This window comes from Rana temporaria, chromosome 8 (genome assembly GCF_905171775.1).
Source record: "Rana temporaria chromosome 8, aRanTem1.1, whole genome shotgun sequence".
Classification (NCBI taxonomy): domain Eukaryota; kingdom Metazoa; phylum Chordata; class Amphibia; order Anura; family Ranidae; genus Rana; species Rana temporaria.
In genome coordinates this window covers 118343929-118365146 of record NC_053496.1, presented here as the reverse complement: position 1 = coordinate 118365146, position 21218 = coordinate 118343929, and the positions used below count along the sequence as shown (strand labels likewise).

The 21218-nt window shown below is 44.6% G+C and overlaps 1 protein-coding gene across 1 annotated transcript in view; it reads left to right on the top strand.

The window, feature by feature from the left end:
- The window catches only part of GLUD1 (glutamate dehydrogenase 1), a 33974-nt gene extending 24761 nt beyond the window's left edge, over positions 1 to 9213 (top strand). Inside the window, exons 12-13 of the mRNA XM_040320587.1 lie at positions 396 to 458; positions 8095 to 9213. Coding sequence (XP_040176521.1) covers positions 396 to 458; positions 8095 to 8214 — 183 coding nt within the window. The 3' untranslated portion in view covers positions 8215 to 9213. The remainder of the gene's footprint in view (positions 1 to 395; positions 459 to 8094) is intronic.
- The last annotated feature ends 12005 nt before the right edge of the window (positions 9214 to 21218 follow it).

Sequence of the window (21218 nt, the reverse complement as noted above, 5' to 3'; positions counted from 1 at the left end):
CCTGTCAAAGTGATTTTTAAATCCTATCAATGAACCCCCCCTTTATTTTTACTTTTTTCCCTTATTGTCAAATGCAAAAAACAAAATGTAATCTTCTCAGAAATTCAGAGCTGCCCTGTGTTCCATGACCACCTCCTAGTTTCTAATCTTAGATTACAGAATGACAATCTGTTTTCAGAGTAGTTTGTCATTGTTTCATGGCTGAGTTTTGGCCATCTTAATCTGCAGTTCGCTTATCCTAATTGGTGTGTGTGTGTGTGTGTGTGTGTGTTTTTAAGGGGGAACTTCACCTTTTTTAGGCTTCCTGTTGTAAGCTGACAAGACTTTTGGGATCTAAGGATTAGATGACTTTTCTCTTTAATAGTGTGATTATAATGGTTGCTTTTTGTTGACAGGGTGCTTCTGAAAAAGATATTGTCCACTCTGGCTTGGCATATACCATGGAAAGATCAGCAAGAGTAAGTCTGCCTTTAACCCTTTTGCTGCCAGGCCCTGCGCTCCATTCTTACACTCACGCTTAACTAGTATTGACTTAATAATAAATAACGAGAGATTTATATATATATATATATATATATATATATATATATATATATATATATATATATATATATATATATATATATATATATATATATATATATATATAAAAATTTTATTGCGTCTTTGGTAATGGTAAAATCTGAACGTATGCAAAACTTAAATGACGCTTCTCCATCTTTCAGAGTTTGTTAAAGACAATATTTTCACAAAAAATACACAAATTATTTATTGGCACATAAACAAAGCAAAACTCTTGCTACATTTCTACTAAATATAAAAGCTTCCCCTGTATTGAGTGAATTTTGAAATTGCGCCTTTTCTTGCAGCTTTCAGAATTTGTTAGACCCTTCCCAAACCTTACATTTTCTGAAAGCACATGACCAGTAGAATAAAAAAGCTACTGACTTTTAAGGTACCATAATATTTGCGCAAATGTTTATCAAAACATTATTTTTGTTTAAAAATACACTAAAATCATTAAAGGTGGATTCATACATGGCAACATGTACAAATTCCTGCTATACTTACTAGTAAATATAAAAGTTAAAACTGTATTGAGTTCATAACAAATACTTGTGCAGTTTTAAATTGCAACTTTTTGTGACATGGTGAAGACCTGAAGGTACACAACTGTGCAAATAAAAACAATTTACTATAAAAAAAATTACCATTTTTTATATTCAAATAGTTTTTATTGTGGTTTTCAGATTACAATATATGCGTACAATAACAAGAGTAGAATATGTCATAGAGAAGAATGACAACATATCTATGATGAGTATTATGCAAGTACTATGAGCATGCTAAGGTGCATCAAAGTTGATTTAGTGTAACTCTAGTATTATAGTAACATCGGAAGGAACAAAAGGCCATTCCAAGAAGGAGGGTCTTGGTGTTAACACAATATGCATAACTTTAAAAAGCATAATACAGAGGGGGGGGGGGGGAGGGGGGATAGGGGGAAGGTGCGATCCTGTCAAGGGGTGCGGGGAGGAAGGGGAGGGAAGGGGAGGAAGAGCACCAGTGAGGATTGTAATTTAGATCAAAGGTGTATTACTTAGCGTATGTATTCGTGTACCAGGTATTCCAAGGTTTCCAGAGGGCGAGCAATTTAGAGTAAGTGGGTTTCCCCCGAGCTAGAACTGTTTCGTATGTGTAGTGTGTCTGTACTAGGTTAATGACTTCCGTGAGTGTGGGGGTATCTTTTGTTTTCCATTTCCTAGCAATCAGTAGTTTCGTCGCTAAGAAAACGTGTGTGGTCACTAGTCGGTGTGTCGGTGGTAGGTCTTCGATAGTCAGATTGAGGACCGCTAGGTGTGGAGATAGAAGTATGGGGAAGCGAAAGATGTCCTGCAAGGTCGCCTCAACTGCTGACCAGAGTGGCCGTATGAGTGGACATGTCCAAAAGATGTGTAGGAGTGTACCCGGTATGCCACAATCTCTCCAGCACGTGTCAGAGGCATGTGTGTAACATTTGGCTATCCTATGTGGTGTCATGTACCATCTCATTACTATTTTTTGGGTTAGTTCCCACAGGGAGGTGCAAGATGTGTATTTATAAACGGACTTAATTGCTATTTGCCACTGCTCCTCAGTAAAAAGAGATTGGACATCAGTTTCCCAATCGTCCAGGGGTTTAGTTTTTTGGAACAAGGTCTTATCTTGGAAGGTGGAGTATAGTATGGAGGTACCCCTCGGTTTACTAACGTCGTTGAGGAAGTAGTTCCAGATGTGAATCGGTAACGAGCCTTCTATGGAGGGGTTTGCCGCTAGGCACTTTTGTATTCTATAATATGTGAAATAGTCCCTGGTGGGAGCGAGGAACCTTTGTTGTAGTTGTAGAAAGGAAGTGGTAGCCACCAGGGAGCGTAAGTCAGATGTAGATTTTACTTGGTCTGCAAGCCAAGTCGGGATAGTCAGGTCAGGTGATAGCAGTTCTAATGTTTCTAGTGGGACCGGTATTGGCTTAGTCGGACGGTTCGTCCATCGGGTGTTGTGAAGGATTCTCCATGCCTTAACAGAGGCTTGGACGGTGGGCGAATAAAGTGTCAGTGGTGTGTTTTTTGTGGACATGCTAAACATCCATCTGGCTAGGTTAGGTCCCGGTGTTGCGGTGTTTTCTATATCTCCCCATAGTGTAGATGGCGAAGAGGAGAACCAGTCCCTCATTTGGGAGAGGATCGAGGCTAGATAGTAGTCCCTGATATCTACGTGGCCCATTCCTCCTACTGACCTGTGTTTGATGAGTTTAGAATGGCCACATCGGGATTTTTTCCCTTGCCATACAAATTGTGTTAAGATGGACTGTAAAGAGTTGAGATATGAGCGTGTGAGAGGCACGGGCAACGTGCGGAAGATGTACAACAACCTGGGGAGCAGCATCATTTTGAATGCCGCAAGGCGGCCTGCCCATGAGAATTCGTATTTTGAGAGTTTGTTAGTTTCTTTGATCAACATTTGTTTAATGGAAGTGTAGTTATGCTTTGAGGTATCTTTTAGTGACTTGTAAAGTGTTACACCCAGGTATGTTATGCCATCCTCCGCCCAGGAGTAAGGATATTTGTGTCTGAGTATGTTACTAGTAATTGCGTCCAAGCCCAGGTCTAGAATATGAGATTTTTGTTCATTTACCTTGTAATACGAAACAGCACTAAATTTCTGTAGCAGCAGTTGTACCGAAGCCAGGGAGGATATTGGGTCTGTGATCATTAGTATCACGTCGTCCGCGAATAAATTGATTTTGTGGTCTTTGACGCCGAATCGGAAGCCTGCTATACCGGGGTGGGATCTGACATGTTCCGCGAGCGGTTCCATGATCAGGTTGAAAATGAGCGGGGATAAAGGGCAGCCTTGGCGGGTGCCATTGGTTATGGAGAATGGTTGTGAAAGCATCTCCGAGGTATATACTTGGGCCGAGGGGGAAGAATATAGTGCCAATATGGCCGACAGTATGTGGCCCCGAAATCCGAATTTAATGAGAGTCGCTTTCATATAATCCCAATGGACTCTGTCGAACGCCTTCTCTGCATCCAAAGAAAGGAGCAGAGAAGGCGTTCGGGTGGATCCAGCACCATGTATGATGTTGAGAATCCTGCGGGTAGCGTCATATGTTTGCCTCCCCTTCGTGAAACCCGATTGGTCTTTATGAATGAGCAGGGGCATCAAGTTAATCAGCCGGTTGGCTATGAGTTTGGCATAAATCTTGGTATCTATATTGAGCAATGATATAGGGCGAAAGTTCTGCGCTTGGGTGGGTTCCTTGCCTGGCTTCGGTAGTGTAATAATCAAGGCGGATAGCATTTCAGGAGGGAGAGAGGAGGACGAGGCAGCGTCGTTGCAGACATTCGAGAGGAAGGGTGCTAGTGTTTGTCCAAAGAGTTTGTAGTACTCACTAGTGAGTCCATCTGGGCCCGGGGACTTGTTAGAGGGTAGTTTCGAAATGGTTTCCAGAAGTTCTGGAGGAGTAAACGGGGTATTCAATGTCGAGAGCTGGTCGCTGGATAATCTGGGAAGGTTAATGTGTTCTAGGAATGTTGAAATGTCTTGGGGGGAGGGCTGCGGTACAGAGGAATCTTCTTTCAGGTTATAGAGGGTATTATAATAGTGGCGGAAAGCCTCGGCGATGGCCGAGGGGTCTACTAGTTTTTGTTTGGAGGCAGGGTGATATAAGTGGGCGATTTTGGTTTTGGCATAATGCCCTTTGATCCTAGCAGCCATGGCTTTACCGGCTTTATTGCCCGTGGAGTAGTGTTTAGCCCCGAAACGTGTGTGGGCTTTCTCATAAGAGTCTAAGAGATGGGACCTCAGCTCCTGTCTAAGGAGACCTAATTTATGTTTGAGGGCCCTGTCGGGTTGGGTTTGGTTTAAGTTTTCTAGTGATTTTATTTCTGCTGTCAGGGAATTTAGACGCTGTGTTCTCCTCCTCCTCTCTCTAGCTCCAATCTGGATGAGAATCCCTCGTATAAATGCCTTATGGGCATTCCATAATACAGAATTATCGGTAACAGAACCAGTATTCAATTCAAAAAATTCTTCCAAACTCGTCTTGATATAATCTGAATAAAGCGGAGAGTTCATGAGAGCTGAATTAGCCCTCCAGATTCTCGTTGCAGAGGCAGATGGAGAGTCATTTGTAGTCAGGGTTATAGGTGCGTGGTCTGACCACGTGATGGTACCTATCTCAGATGCTGAGGCCGTGGGCAGGGTCCACTTGTCAACTAAAAAGTAGTCAATTCGAGTGTAGGAGTTATGGCAGGGAGAAAAAAAAGAATAGTCTCTTTCGGTGGTGTGGTGGCAACGCCATACATCGTACAGGTCATGTGAGCGTATGAAAGTGCCCATAGGCGATGCCGTTCTGTTAAGCCTGGAAGAGGCATCGATTGAATTGTCTGGTACGATGTTGAAGTCGCCGCATATGACCATGCGGCCTTGTTTAAAGCGGTCTATTTTTTTCATCAGCTTGGTTAAGAAGCGAATTTGGCCTTTGTTTGGTGCGTATACCGACACAATGGTGTGCCTGACGTCATTCAGAGAGCAGTCTAGTGCTAAGAATCTACCATTGGGATCGGTGAGAGTATTGTGTATGACTAGAGATACCGTGGACCTGAAGGCCATCAGTATGCCATTTTTTTTGTCAGGTCCCGAGGCTTTGAGTATGGTGGGAAAGTTCTTGTTCGTGCATTTTGGTTCAGCAGTGAGTTGAAAGTGCGTTTCCTGTACACAGAGGATATCACATTTGGAGTCTTGGGCTGTTTGCCATAAAGATGCCCTTTTGGCCGGGTGGTTCAGGCCCTTTACATTTAGGGATAGGAATTTCGGCATCGTGGAGGCAAAAGGGTGTGGTGCGTAGATGAAAGAGGTAGTACTCACAGTTCGTGTGGCTCTGGATCAGTGCCTGGAATGAGCTCGCGAGTCCTGAGGTTCTGGAGGGTACGACGGTAGTTTCTTCAGTGGAGGCTATGTAGTGGTAGAGAGGTGCTCTTCCGGAACGGGATAGGTGGGGGGAAGAAGAGGATAACAGTTAATGCAATAAAACGGATATGCAATGGAATCAGGTAAGGAAATGAGGGGAAGGAGCAGTAAGTACCAATAAGGATCAGTGGTATATCAGCAGAACCACTGAGCGGAGCTGGAGGGTAAAAGTTTGTAACTAGGTGCAACGAGCAGGCACCGGACCGGAGTGCTTAGTGAAAGTAAAGACATGGCATCCCTGTAACATGGTCATTTGATCCCACCGGAGTGCGGGCCTTTCATGGGAGGCAGTTGGTTTCCTGCAGTGAGTGCGTGGGGTGGTGGTATCCCGTCCGGGATAACCTTCCATTTTGTAAGCAAGCGTATTCCCTCCTCCACTGTGTGTATGGCATGTTTCACTCCATTTTTGGTCACTAGTAGTTTGGTCGGGAACCCCCATTGGTAGGGTATTTTATGATTGATAAGCGGCTTGGTGATGGTCTGTAGCTGCCGGCGTTGTTGCCTAGTGTATTGGGAAATGTCCGCATAGAGTTGCAGTTTGGAGTATGGTGGCGGTAGGCGGTCCAGGCGTCTGTTTTTGGTTAGGAGCATGTCCTTGGTATGGAAAAAATGTATTTTCATTAGTGTGTCGCGGGGGACTTCTGCCGGTAGGTGGGGGGGTTTTGGCAGGCGGTGTATGCGGTCTATTATTGTTTCCACAGGTGGAAGGTCAGGCAATAAGGTGGAAATCATTTCCCTAGCATAGGCATTTAGATCTGCTGGGGTGACCGATTCGGGTATACCGCGAATTTTGACGTTATTACGTCTCGACCTGTCTTCGAGGTCCGCCATTTTGGCCCGTACCCACTGTTGCTCATCTCTGACATGGTCGTGGGCATCCACTAGGTCGTTTACTGTGCCTGTCATGGCGCTCATCTGACTTTCAATATGCCCCATCCTGTTGCCTATGTATCCCATCTCCAGTTTAAAGGCAGCAAACATAGAGGAAATGTCACTGTGCAGTGAACTATGCAGGGAGGTAAGCATTTCTTTCAGCTGCGTGTCCACGACAGGCTGGCCTGACGTGGGGAAGGCCGCAATAGGGGATGGTGCGGGGAGTAGTGAGGGGAGCGAGTCCTGGGCAGGCCTTACCTCAGAGGCCTGTATGCCTGAGTCGAGCCGCATCCGCGCCTTCGCCGGGCTGTTGGAGTTGGACGGAGGTCCAAGAGCAGTGGAGGGATCCGGGGATGCGTTGTGTGGCTGGGTGAACACGTCCTCCTCATCAGGCAGGTCAGTATATGCCCGCTCGCCGCGCGGAGAGCGGTCGCGGGCGCCATCTTGGATATGGCCGCCGGGTGCTGAGGAGAAGAAGTCGGTCAGCTTCCGAGGGGCCCGGTACTCCTTTCTCTTGCGGGAGGTTCCTGTTTGGTTCCCCCCCGTGTGGGGGTCTTGGTGGTGCATTTCTGTGCTCGGGACAGTGCCGTTAGCGGGTCAAATCTCCGGTCCGTGCGGGAGCTGAAGGATCAGCCGTCCATTCAGCTCGCTGGCTAGCCACGCCCCCAAAATTACCATTTTTTTAACCATTTTCGCTTTCAGAGTTTGAAAAGCCCCCTCAAACTAGACATTTTCTGAAAGCTCATGTGACCTGTAGAATAAAAGTGCTACACTTTTTTTTTTTTTTTTTTTTTTTTTTTTTTTCTGGGCCCTGCAATAATTGCGCAACTGTTCATCTTATCGATATTTTCACTAAAATCTTTAGTAGTGCACATAAACAAACATTTCTTGCACAATTACTACTAAAGCATCGTTCACATGTGGCATACCGTGTGGTTTACCCACACTGGCGTGCATCCCTGTACAGGCAGTCCCATTTATGTCAATTGGGGTGCAACGACTGCACAGGCATAGCTGCTTTTCCCAATCTGACATCTATGTGGGTACACGACCCGGAACACAGACAGTGTGAGCTCACGGACATGCATTGGGATCTACATGGATGTAAAATTGGGAGGCAACGGCTCTGTTCGTGTAGGTGCTATATCCCAAAATGACATCAATGGGATGGCCTGCATAGAGATGCACGGAACACCTATGTATGCCCTCTGTGAACAGGGCCTTGGGTCCCTTTCTCGTGAGCAGACCAATCGGGTGGACCGGGGGGCACCAGCCACCAGTGGGTCTTGCTAGTTTCTTTTTTTGGGGGGAGGGAGTCTTTGAGATCGGTGGGCTAAATGGACCCCCATATCTGTTTATGGTCCCTTTCTCTGCAGCACCTTTCTTAAATAAAATAAGGCATCTGTATAGAGATTCATTCATAAAATGACAGTCTGATGACTAGTAAACCGCAAGGGTTACTATGTATCAGCTGTCAGAGGACATGAGAGCAATCGCTGCCTATGTCCACTGTACTACAGGGGAGGGCTTGGTAAACACGTTTACTAAGCCAGCCCCAACTTCACCCCCCACCCCTCATGCACTCTTGCGCTCTCGTCTCGACATTGTATTAGCATCTTGTAATCCTAGAATTTTAGCCTTGAATTATCTTGTGTGACCTGAAAAACCTATATTGTGCGTTGACAATATCACCTTCTTCTATTTCAGCAAATTATGCGCACTGCAATGAAGTACAACCTGGGCTTGGACTTGAGAACTGCTGCCTATGTGAATGCCATTGAGAAAGTGTTCAAGGTCTACAATGAGGCTGGCCTGACCTTCACATAAATATCAGAACATATGCTGGATTGTAGTTTCCACCCTCTTTATATAAAAGAAAATCTTATATAAGTTTACATATAACCACAAGACTTCAATTGTGCTCTTCCTCATGCCTCGCAGAGGACCCGCTTTTTGAATGCTTCCGTCCATATCTTTTTCTATTTTAACATTACACCATTGGTGTATACAATGTCCTAAAAGCATAGGAACATAATGTGCGTATCATATTTAGTGGCCTTGCAGATACCTTGACACATTGGCACGTGGAAGGTGTTATGGTTGTGTGTGCTCTCGGCATCCTTTTATTTTTAATTGTGTGCAAGGCAGCAAGTAGAGTGCAACTACCACATACTTAACTTCCTGCTTGTTTAACAGCTTCCCCAATTCATGGGTCTGTCCATGTAGTACAAATATTATGTGGTCAAGTTTAAGATGCCTCCCTCCAAAAAAAAAATCCCCAAAGCCCTTTTCAGTGTAACATTTTCTATTCAGAGCATCATGATACCAGAGGCAGAGATCTTAATGGCACAATGTTTCTTTGCCATGAGGAGTCTATTTTTTGAGAACTTTTTTTCAGGGAAGACTTTCCATAAATGCACTTGTAGAGTGGGGTTGGCCCTGCTTTAAGTGTTTTTGGAGAGTCTGTTTATTGGTTTGCACATTGACCTGGCCACTTTTTTTTTTTTCTTACTATCTCGTTTCAGATTTAGTCTGAATTGCTTCCTGTAAATAAGTCATTGTCACACAAACACAATGTAATGCTTAGTTTTTTTGTTTTAATAACCTGGAGCTGTATGCAAAGTTTATGCTATAGTGACTGCTGGTGCATATGGACCTGCAGTGTACTCATTTGAGGATTTTTTTTTTCTTTTAAACCACTCAAGGGCCTTGCATTCAACAGAAGGGTTTCTACAATGTTCTGCCACTGTAGTTCCAAAGATGTTTGTCACCGAACTTCGAATTTTGATCAAATACTGTAAATTAAAGTCATCCTTTACAAAATGAGTTTGATGTTTTTAATGCCATGTGCTTGTATGCATTTATTCTCACTGATTTGATCTTTGATACAAAACAATGTTCATCTGTGAACATCATCAATTCTGTCAGTCTACCTTTTTATAAAGGCTTTAGAAGGCAAATGATATCCCCTATTTAGTGATGTCAATAGCTTACAGAACATCAGGTGTCCTTGCACAATGCAGTTGCTTAACTATACCCTGCACCGGCTATAACATGTCAAATCAATTTCCAGAAAGCAATTCAGTGTATGCAGAACCACACTTTATTTTTATTTTTTAACTCAGGCTAGGTTCACACTTCATTAGACTGTATATGTAAATCCCAAGTGGGGGCCACATCAAACCAGAACGCGGGCCGTAAATGGCCCCCGGGCCGGACTTTGGACATGCCTGCACTAACGGATCAGATTTTATGTATTACCATGGGGAGATGCAGACTAGAATACTGCAATCGCTGAGCAACAAGTTATATTACCTGTGATGTATTTGTCATCTTGCATACCTGACCTGTTAGTGGGCCCTCAGGACAGGAGTTGAAAACCACTGTCTTAAAGGAACAATAAGGTGTCTTTTTTTTTTTTTTTTTTTTTTTTTGTAGATCAATTGATTGCTGTAAGCTAGAGCATTTAAATATCGCTTACCTAATTTTTCCTTTTGACCTCCAAAATACAGTAATCCAGGTTTAAAAATGCAATTTCCTGTCTCTCCTCTTCTTGCTTTCCACCAGCATCTGAGCCATTTTGCATGGTGGAAAGCAGAACGCGCTCGCCCCCTCCCTATGACTACAGCCCTGTGAAGACATTCTCTATCCCTCACAGGCACAAAGGCAGGACATAAGTGGGCGTCTCTAGGATGCTGTAGCTCCGCCTCCCTTGCATTCATTTTCTTTGCCAGATCTCTTTACAACTCCGCCCCCATAGCTCTGCTGAAAGTGAAACTGATCTTTAATATGTGGGCACTGGGGAGGAATGAATGGGTATAGGCTGGGGGGGGGGGGGTGTGGCTGTGTTTGTTCACAAGAACTTTGCTCGTTCTCATCCGCAGTCTTTTAATTTAAAAAAACTGCACGACGCCGCTAAGCATAATGGGAATTGTAGTTCTCATTAGGCACGTGACGTAGCAAGAATAAACGCGCACCGCAAACCAGGAAGTCAGTGAGAATAACGATTCAGGAGTGACGGAGGTGAATAAAACAGCTTGATTTTCAACAGGTATCAAAGTAGTTCTAATGCAAAACATTACTTTTTACTTTATCAGCTACTGTCAGACTTTAATTTTAAGAGGAAAATATTTTTGTCTTTACAACCCCTTTAGGAATTGGATAGGATGTAGACGGGTTGGCATCTTTATCACATTTTGTCTGACTGTATCCCCATGGGAGAGATGAACCCTTTATTTTGACCTGTTTGCCCTGATGACTGTCTTTCTTTGGAGAAAGTGATTGGAAATGCTAATATGAGTTGTCACAGGAGCTGAGCAGAAATCTTTCAATGTGGACAAAAGTGGCTTTTAAGGGGGGACATTTAATAAAAAAATAAATATAATATATATAAAAAAAAAAATTCCCCTCAATGCATCTCTAGTACAGGAAGTGAAGGAATAGCTCAATCCTACTAAAATCACTAACGGAAAAGTGAGCAGGAGCTGCTTCTAAATAACTAACAAAAGGGCACATATAGTTACATAGTTGTTAAGGTGAGGGGGAAGGCATAAGGTGTGTATGTCAATATTACATTGTATATCCTTGTATTTTGTGGTCTTTTAGATGCTTATTTAATAGTGTTTTTTTTTTTTTTTTTATGTTCTATGCTCCCTGCTGAAACCACAGCTTGTGGAAGCAAATTCCACATTCTTGCCATAAAGAACGTTGTTACCAGTTAAATCGCTTTTCCTCTAATTTTAGTGAATGGCCGCAAGTCTTTTTAAATGCCTTTTTTGTAAAGAGTTTTTATCCCTATTGTGGGGTCCCCAGTATAATATTTTTTTTATATTGAAATCATATCCCCTCTCAAGCATCCTTTTTCTCCAGAGGAGAATAAGTTCAGTGCTCACAATCTTTCCTCCTAACTAATATCCTCCTGTTTTTTCCACCTAAATGCATTATTTTACTTTTTTTTTTTTTTTTTTTTTTTTTTTTTTCACACTAAACCTCATTTGCCATGTAGTTGCCCACCCCATAAATTTGTTCAGATCTTCTTGCAAGGGTTCCACATCCTGCACATGACCCCTTTCTTATTAATTATAACTGATCTGTTCCCTCTTCTATGCTGTGTGGACAGTTTTCTGAGACTGCCGCAAACTTTAATTTGAAGCAAAACCTGTGCCAGTTTCTATTTTACTCTGTAACAAAAACTGGTACTGAAAGACATAAAACAACTCTATTTGTTTAACCACTTAAGCCCCGGACCAATATGCTGCTAAATGCCCAAAGGCGTTTTTACAATTTGGCACTGCGTCGCTTTAACAGACAATTGCGCGGTCGTGCGACGTGGCTCCCAAACAAAATTGATGTTTTTTTTTTTTTTTTTTTTTTTTTTCCCACAAATAGAGCTTTCTTTTGGTGGTATTTGATCACCTCTGCGGTTTTTATTTTTTGCGCTATAAACAAAAATAGAGCGACAGTTTTGAGAAATTCTATATTTTTTTTTTTTTTTTTTTTTTTACTTTTTTTGCTATAATATCCCCCAAAACATATTTTTTTTTTTCCTCAGTTTAGGCCGATACGTATTCTTCTACCTATTTTTGGTAAAAAAAAAAAATCGCAATAAGCGTTTATCCGATTGGTTTGCGCAAAATTTATAGCGTTTACAAAATAGGGGATAGTTTTATTATAAAGGAGACACTTTTTTTTTTATTTTTTTTTATTTTTTTTTATTTTTTTTAATTTTAATGCACTAAAACCATGGTATTGCCCAAATTTTTTATGACCTAAAAAAGATGATCTTAGGCCGAGGACATGGATACCACGCCATGCTTTTAAAATTGCGCACAAACGCGCAGTGTCGACAAACTACATACATTTTTAAAAGCCTTTACAGGTTACCACATTAGATTTACAGGTCTAGTGCTAAAATTACTGCCCTCGATCTGACCTTCGTGGTCATACCTCACATGCATGGTGCAATCGCTGTTTACATGTGACGCCAGAGCGACGCTTGCGTTCGCCTTTGCGCAAGACCGGTGCTTTCCTCTTCCCTTTTTTATTTCAGGGAATGTAAATATCCCCTATGATAGCAATAGTTAGTGACAGGTACTCCCTTTTTTTTTTTTTTTCTTTTCTTTAAAAATTGGTCTATTAGACCCTAGATCTTTCCTTTGTTCTCAAAGCATCTGACCACACCAAGATTGGTGTGATAAAATGCTTTCCCAATGGCACCACTTATATCCCAGGGGGGGGCGACATTCCCTCCCACTGCTTGTAAAAGCAGTCTAGAGGCTAATTAGCCGCTAGGATTGCTTTTAAATGAAAGCTTACATGTGGCTGAAAATAATGCCTAAACCCGCAGGCATCATTATGGTATAACCATTCAAAGTCCAGCAACATACCAGTACGTTGATGGTTCTTGTTGGACATGTATTGTGGTGTGTGTGTGTTTTTTTTTTTTTTTTTTTTTTTTTTTTTTTATGCAGCCTGTTGGCTGAACGAAAAAGAGATTTGATCGGTGGGTATGCCCACCATTAGACTACCTCCCTTCATCCACCAACTTCTTATGATGGGCATACATGCACCATTTATATATGCCGAAGCATGGGGGCATCCTCCCGCAAAAAAGTTATGCCGCGTACACACTGTCTGACTTTTCCCACGGGCAAGCCTCCGTCGGAATTTCGACCATATGTACGTGGCATTAGGAGCAAAATCACTCCTCCGCCCCTAATGCCCCCATGCTTCGGCATATATGCTTTTTTTTTTTTTTTTTTTTTTTAACTGTGGTGGTGAAATCACCTCATACAGCACTGGAGTCACGGCTTTATGTATCGCGAGAGCAAACACTGTTGCGCGGATTTATTTATCTTGACAGCAACAGCTGAATGGCGTACCTGAAAACGGTAAAGTAAATTACATACCTGAAAAGCAAGCATGATAAAACACAACAATAAAACATTGCAGAATAGAATACAGTAAAAAAGAGTAGAGCAATAGAGAGGGAGAGAACAATAAAATGACTTTTTGGTTTTATATATATTTTTTGGTGTTTTTATTGTTTCCTTTTTTTTGTAACTGTTCAACTTTTTGGTTCCAGGTTTGGGTCTCTCAAAATGCGATGGCATCTTGGGAGACCCTGTGTAAGTGTCCTAGCCTGTGAAATGCTGTACCCTACGCTAAAACTTCACTAGTGTGTGGTAGTGTTCAAAACCTTTCCTAATGCAAAGACCAGGATTGTCAGGACAGAGTGGACAATAATAATGGGTGTCATGCCTATATCTGCGCTTTCTATAGACATGACATTTTCTTTGGGGGCTTGTTGGATAGGGGTACTCTCAAGGACAAAATTAAAATGCCTCTCATGCATTCGGTTTACTGCATTTGGTTGTGAATGGTGAGGTGCAGACCCGCCTGGATACAGGAGTTCTGTGATGATCTCATCCTGAAATTGAAGGAAGGATCCAGTCCGTCCTGAAGGTCTGTATATGACATGAGCATTCAGCAAAGCCAATTGACATAAGTAGAGACACTTTTTTGTACCTTACGGGCAATATGATACAGCGCCAACAACTGGTTGTTGAGGTCCACCCATCCCATATTTGGTTATATTTGTGGACACAGAGGGGTTTCTCCACAACACCAGTGGCCGCACAAATTCATACTGTCTTGTATGCGTGAAGGGAGGTAAGAATGAAAACATTCTTATTGTCCCTCCACTTCACAGCGAGCAAATTATTACATCTTGAGCAGGCTCTCTCCCCCAGCCTAAGACGGGAATCTACAAGCCTCTGGGGTAAGCCCTGCCGGTTAGGTCGCATGGTGCCACATGCTCCAATGTGATGATCAAACAAGTGACTAAAAAGTGGCACGCTCGTGTAATAATTGTCCACATACAAATGGTACCCCTTTCTGAATAAGGGTGACACCAAGTCCCACACAATCTTGCCAGCGCTCCCTATGTAATCTGGGCAGTCCTCCGGCTCTACCTGACTATCTTTTTCCGCATAAACCTCTATGTATAGCCTGTTGCCCTGTCACAGAGCTTATAGAGCTTGACCCCGTATCTGGCACGCTTGCTGGGAAGGTACTGTTTGAAAGACAAGCGGCCAGAAAATTTAATCAGGGACTCATCAACGCAGACAACTTGATGGGGAGTATACAAGGCTTCAAAATGTTCGTTGAGGTGGTTTATGAGGGATCGAATTTTGTAGAGCCGGTCGTATTCAGGGTCTCCACGTTGACGACAAAGTTAATTTTGTTGAAGTGCATGAACCGCAATATCGCCTCGTATCGTTTCTTGGCCATGGAAGCAGAGAACACAGGCATATGGCCGTGTGGACCAACACATCCGCAACTTTGGAAATGTATGTATGCCCATGTTGAGGCAAAGGCCTTAAATTCGGAAACCGTAAGTGGTTTCCATTGTCTGGCAAGGACGGACTGGGGATTAGCGGCGATGAAATTACCAGCATACAAATTAGTCTGGTCCACAATAGATCTATAGAGATCTTCCGTGAAAAACAGTGAATAAAAATCAAGTGATGTAAAATCAGCTGTATCCACCTGAATACTGGGTTGGCCAGTGAATGGGGGAAGTACGGGTGCTGCAGAAGTGGTGGGGACCCAATCAGTATTGGTGAATGCAGCAGAATGGGCACGACGGGCCTGTCTTTGTCTTGGTGGCAGCGGAACACTTTTGTGCTTGCCACCTCGCTAGCTTGAACTGCACTTATGGGACTCGCCACGTCACCACGTGATACTGCAGTGCTGGATGAAGGACCAGGGTGTACTAGGCCGCTGGTGCTTGCCAGTTCACCAGAAGGAATAGCGGCGCTAGTACTGGCTCTCTGCTTCATACGAGGGTCCTGCGGTTCTTGCACCTCAACAACAGCAAAATGGGGTCGGGTACGCCTGCCCTTAGCAGGGACCTCTTCTACTTCGTCGGGCTGGGTGGAGGGGCAAAACGCAGGTGCTAGCAGGTATCTTGGCTGATCCCGCTAACAATGCGTTTTTTGGAACCCTAAACTGTTGGGTACGCTAGTACAGATCTGATCAGATATTGATCTGTTCAGATACTATACCACTAAGGGAGGTGTATGCTTTGCGCGTGGGTGTTAGCGTTACTGGCACTAACCTGACGCTGCCTGGGGCGACGCAGACCCTGACTGACGCAAAAATTGTATTGATATCACCCGCCGGGCGTTCAGGGGGTTAAACCTTTATTGGGTTATATACGGCGGGTGCCCTGATGCTATAAAAAGCAAACTAACCAACCAGCGTCACCCATAACACTTATACGGTGATCACTGGTGAAAGGGTTAACTCTAGGGGCAATCAGGGGGTCAAAACCTTTATTAGATAATATATGGGGGTACCTGACGCTATAAAGACCTGGCGGCGAACCTAAAAAAATAACTGGCTACCTAGCGGCACACTAATACAGCGATCAGAAAAACGATTGCTTAGTGACACTGGCGATAGGGGGTGAAATGTTAACTGGGGGGTGATCAAGGGGTTAAACCTTTATTATGGGGGGGTAGGGGCTACCCTGGACCTAAAGGGGCCTAACACTAACTGCCCTGACTTTTTACAGTCACAAAATGACACTAAATGCAGTGATCAGTAAATAAATGATCACTGCAATCAGTGACACTGTGACTGGGGGGTGATCGGGGTGGGGGGGTGATCTGGGGGGTGGATTGTGTGCTGGTGTCAGTGTAGTGCTTGTGCAACTTACTGTGGATGTCTTCTCTCCTCGAGCTCCGGTCAAAAAGACTGCCTCGTGGAGCGTGACATCACTTCCTCCAGCCTGTTTTTAAATTACACAGGCAGGGGAAGCATTTCATTTGCCAGGAGCGATCGTGAGGGGGTGGCCAGAAACCAATGGCCGCCCCCTCATCCCGGATTGCTCCTGAAGTGAAACGGACCGCCGCTGGCACCGGGGGGGGGGTCGATCGGACCCCTGACCCGCGGGAAGGCAGGGACGTTTACGTCCATGTGCCCACCTGTGCCATTCTGTCGCTGTATATAGTCGTGCGGCGGTCCTTAAGTGGTTAAAGTAGACATTCCAGGGTATTTAGCAAGATGCATGGTGAGGTTTTTGATGATGTTTTTTTGCCCATGTTTTTTTGCCGCATGCCCTCAACATGGGGGGGGGGGGTGGGTGCTTGTCCCCATGTTGATGGGGACAAGGGTCTCTTCATGACAACCCTGGCCGTTGGTTGTCGGGGTCTGTGGGCGGGGGGCTCATCGGAATCTGGGAGCCCCCTTTAATAAGGGGGCACCCAGATCCCAGCCCCCCACCCTACGTGAATGAGTATGGGGTACATCGTACCCCTACCCATTCACCCGGGAGGAAAAGTGTCAATAAAATAAAAACACAACACAGGTTTTTAAAATAATTTATTAGCCAGCTCTGGGGGTCTTCTACACTCTCCGGGGGTCTTCTTCTGCCTTCGGGGTTCTTCTCCCACTCTCCGGGGCCGGCAGCTGCTATCTTCTTGCAGCTCCTTTACTAGCAGCGCCAGCCTGCTCTTCCTCGTTGCCTTCTGCCTTCTTCTTCCGATGTTGCCTCATTACTCCCTCCCGCTGTAATGCCGGGTGTGCGGTGCGCGATGATTTATATAGGCCTCTTATGACGTCACAGTCCCAGCATGACCCGGAGCATGCTGGGACTGTGACGTCATAAGAGGCCTATATAAATCATCGCGCACCACACACCCGGCATTACAGCGGGAGGGAGCGACGAGGCAACATCGGAAGAAGAAGGCGACGAGGAAGAGCGGGCTGGCCGCTGCTAGTAAAAGAGCTGCAAGAAGATAGCAGCGGCCAGCCCCGAAGACGGCACACCGGAGAGCGGGAGAAGAACCCCGAAGGCAGAAGAAGACCCCCGGAGAGCGGAGAAGACCCCCAGAGCTGGCTAATAAATTATTTTAAAAACCTGTGTTTTTATTTTATTGACACTTTTCCTCCCGGTGAATGGGTAGGGGTACTCATTCACGTAGGGTGCGGGCCGGGATCTGGGGGCCCCCTTATTAAAGGGGGCTCCTAGATTTCGATGAGCCCCCCGCCCGCAGACCCCGACAACCAATGGCCAGGGTTGTCGGGAAGAGACCCTTGTCCCCATCAACATGGGGACAAGCACCCACCCCCCCATGTTGAGGGCATGCGGCCTGGTACGGCTCAGGAGGAGGGGGGGTCGCTCGCTCGTCCCCACCCCCATTTCTGACCGGCCAGGTAGCATGCTCGGATAAGGGTCTGGTATGGATTTTGGGGGAACCCCCACGCCGTTTTTTTCGGCGTAGGTGTTCCCCTTAAAATCCATACCAGACCGAAGGGTCTGTTATCATCTTGGGGGGGAACCTCATGCTAATTTTTTTTTTAATTTGCGCGGGGTTCCCCTTCAAGATTCTCTGCACACCAGTCGCCCCCGCAAGTCGGATCATCTTGATCCGACTTCTGGTGCGACCTCTATTCAAATCAATGGGCTCCTATAGGGAACCATTGACCTTGAATAGAGAAAGAAACGCAGGACGAGGCTTACAGCTCTAACGCTGGAGCTTCAGAACGCACTGGTCCTGATTTTTTTTTTGCAGCTTAAAAACGGCTCAGCCATCTACAGCTCAAAAACTTCATGGTGGGCATGAGGCCATAGACTAACATGGAGAGCCGTTTTTAAGCTGCAAAAAACGCTTAGAAAAGTGGCTGTAAAAACGTCCATGGAAATGAAGCCTCAATGTTATCCTATGTGTCCATGCACACAGTCACGTTTTTCGGCAGTTGTGTTTATCCTCGTTTTTTCAGAAGCAAAAAATGGGTTCAGACGCAAAATTTTCCACGTTTCAGATGCAAAACGCGGTACCGGCGTTGTGCCGTGATTTCGTTTATAGGCGTTTTTAAAGGTGACCTATTATTTTACATTAGTAATCTCCAAAATTATGGCAAATAATGAAAAACCATAAAAAAAAAAACGAATTGCTTGCATTGCATTGTGGACAACCCACAACTTGTGGCAGGTGACGTGACAAGTAGACAATTCACAACTTGTGGCAAGTGGACAATCCACAACTTGTGGCAAGTGGACAATCCACAACTTGTGGCAAATGGACACTCCACAACTTGTAGCAGGTGACGTGGCAAGGTGATGTGACCAGGTGACGTGGCAAGTGGACATTCCACAAATTGTGGCAGGTGATGTGGCCAAGTGATGTGGCAAGTGGACAATCCACAACTTGTCGCAGGTGACGTGGCCAGTGGACAATCCACAACTTATGGCCAGGTGACGGGGCAAGTGGACAATCCACAACTTGTTGCAGGTGACGTGGCCAGGTGATGTGGCCAGTGGACAATCCACAACTTGTGGCCAGGTGACGTGGCCAGTGGACAATCCACAACTTGTGGCCAAGTGACGTGGCAAGTGGACAATCCACAACTTGTGGCCAGGTGACGTGGCCAATGGACAATCCAAAACTTGTGGCAGGTGACATGGCCAGTGGAAAATCCACAACTTGTGGCCAGGTGACATGGCCAGTGGACAATCCACAACTTGTGGCAGGTGGCATGGCCAGGTGACGTGGCAGGTAACGTGGCAAGTGGACAATTCACAACTTGAGGCAGGTGACGTGGCCAATGGACAATCCAAAACTTGTGGCAGGTCACGTGGCCCTGTGACAATCCACAACTTGTGGCCAGGTGATGTGAACAGGTGAAGTGGCAAGTGGAGAATCCACAATTTGTGGCAGGTGATGTGGCCAGGTGATTTGGCAAGTAGATAATCCACAACTTCTGGCAGGTGACGTGGTCAGGTGACGTGGCAAGTGGACAATCCACAACTTGTGGCAGGTGATGTGGCCAGTGGACAATCCACAACTTGTGGCAGGTGACGTGGCAGGTGATGTGTCCACATCACCTGGCCACATCGACAACTTGTGGCAGGTAACGTGGCAAGTGGACAATTCACAACTTGTGGCAGGTAACGTGGCAAGTGGACAATCCGCAGCTTGTGGCAGGTGATGTGGCAAGTGACACGCTAAATACAAGTACACTGCTGCTCTCTCAGCTGCTACTCATTTTGGTCTCACAAAATGGCTGAAATAGTTAAATAATACTGTTTTTTGAGCTTAGGGAGGGTCTTATGATGTTTCTTAACTAAACGCTTATAAACGCAAACGCGGTAAAACGCAGCGAAATCCGCGGCAAAACGGGCGTTTTTAAATGCCGGTTTTAGCCTTTAAAAACGTGTGTTTAGCAGAGTTTGCACCGGCGTTCCGTGTGCATGGGGCCTTAAAGCGAAACTAAACCCTCCTATACTTTTCGGCCTAGGAAGCTTCTATTTGGTCTGCAACTATCATGGTGCTGCACATGTAGATCAGTTACAAGGCAAGACACTTGGTTTGACAGTTTGGTTGAGTCAAGTGCACAAGTATATGACAGCATTCTTGGAAGCTGTTAAACCAATGGATTTTGCCTTGCTTTAATTGTTTGTGTCTGATCTGTTTCTAAGGGCTCGTTCACACCGTACGTACATGAAAACTGACGGGTAAACTACACAGATTTCACCTACAGACATCAGTTTTCATCAGCGTTTCAGTCAGTTTTTTTGCATCGGTTGACATCGGTTTTCGCGCTCATCAGTTATGTGCTCTATTCACACCAATGTTGATGTCACATCATTTTTTTTTTTTTTTTGCTGCACAGAAAACTGCATACATGTTTTTTCCTGCTCAGAACAAATCTATGTAGTGATGTAAATGAGGCAACCATTGTGTTTTGTGTGGGGGTTTTTTTTTTTTTTTTTTTGTGCCCTTGCACAAAATAAAGATCGACTACCTACTTGTGATGCTGTTACTGGTGACAAAGAGCCATCAACAGTATTGCAATAGAGAACCAAGAATTTTTACCTGTTTCCAAGGTTTCTCTACCTTGCTTCCTGGACCAGTGAGGTGGCATTTCCTCATTGACCAAGGACATTCCACAGTGCTTGGGTAAGAGGGAAGGTGATGTAACAGGTGTGTTTCTCTTGCTTTTAAGTAGCAAGCTTGTCATTGGTGAGGAGTCGCAAATATGACATGGCTGTTAGTGAATTTTTTTTTTTTTTTTAACCACTTGCTTACTGAGCACATACTGTATACCCCCCTCCTGCCCAGGTGAAATTTCAGCTTCCGGCACTGCGTTGTTTTAACTAACAATTGCGCGGTCGTGCGACGTGGCTCCCAAACAAAATTTACGTCCTTTTTTCCCCACAAGTAGAGCTTTCTTTTGGTGGTATTTGATCGCCTGTGCGTTTTTTTTTTTTGCGCTATAAACCAAAAAGTGCGACAATTTTGAAAAAAAAATACAATATTTTTTACTTGTTGCTATAATAAATAGCCCAATTTAAAAAAAAAAATCGCAATAAGCGCAAAAGTTATAGCGCCTACAAAATAAGGGACAGAATTATTATTTTTTATTATTTTTTTTTTACTAGAAAAGGCGGCGATCTGCGATTTTTATTGGGACTGCGACGTTATGGCGGACAAATCGGACACTTTTGACACATTTTTGGCGCCATTCACATTTATACTGCGATCAGTGCTATAAATATTCACTAATTACTGTATAAATGTGACTGGCAGGGAAGGGGTTAACACTAGGGGGTGAGGAAGGGGTTAAATATGTTCCCTATATAGTGTTCTAACTGTGGGGGAAGGGGGGTGACTGGGGGGGGGGGGTGACCGATCTGTGTCTCTATGTACAAGAGACACAGATCGGTCTCCTCTCCAGAGACAGCACCGCTGTGTGAGCCGGCAATGACAGATGATCTCATATGTTTACATATGAGATCATCTCTCATTGGCCGCACAGAT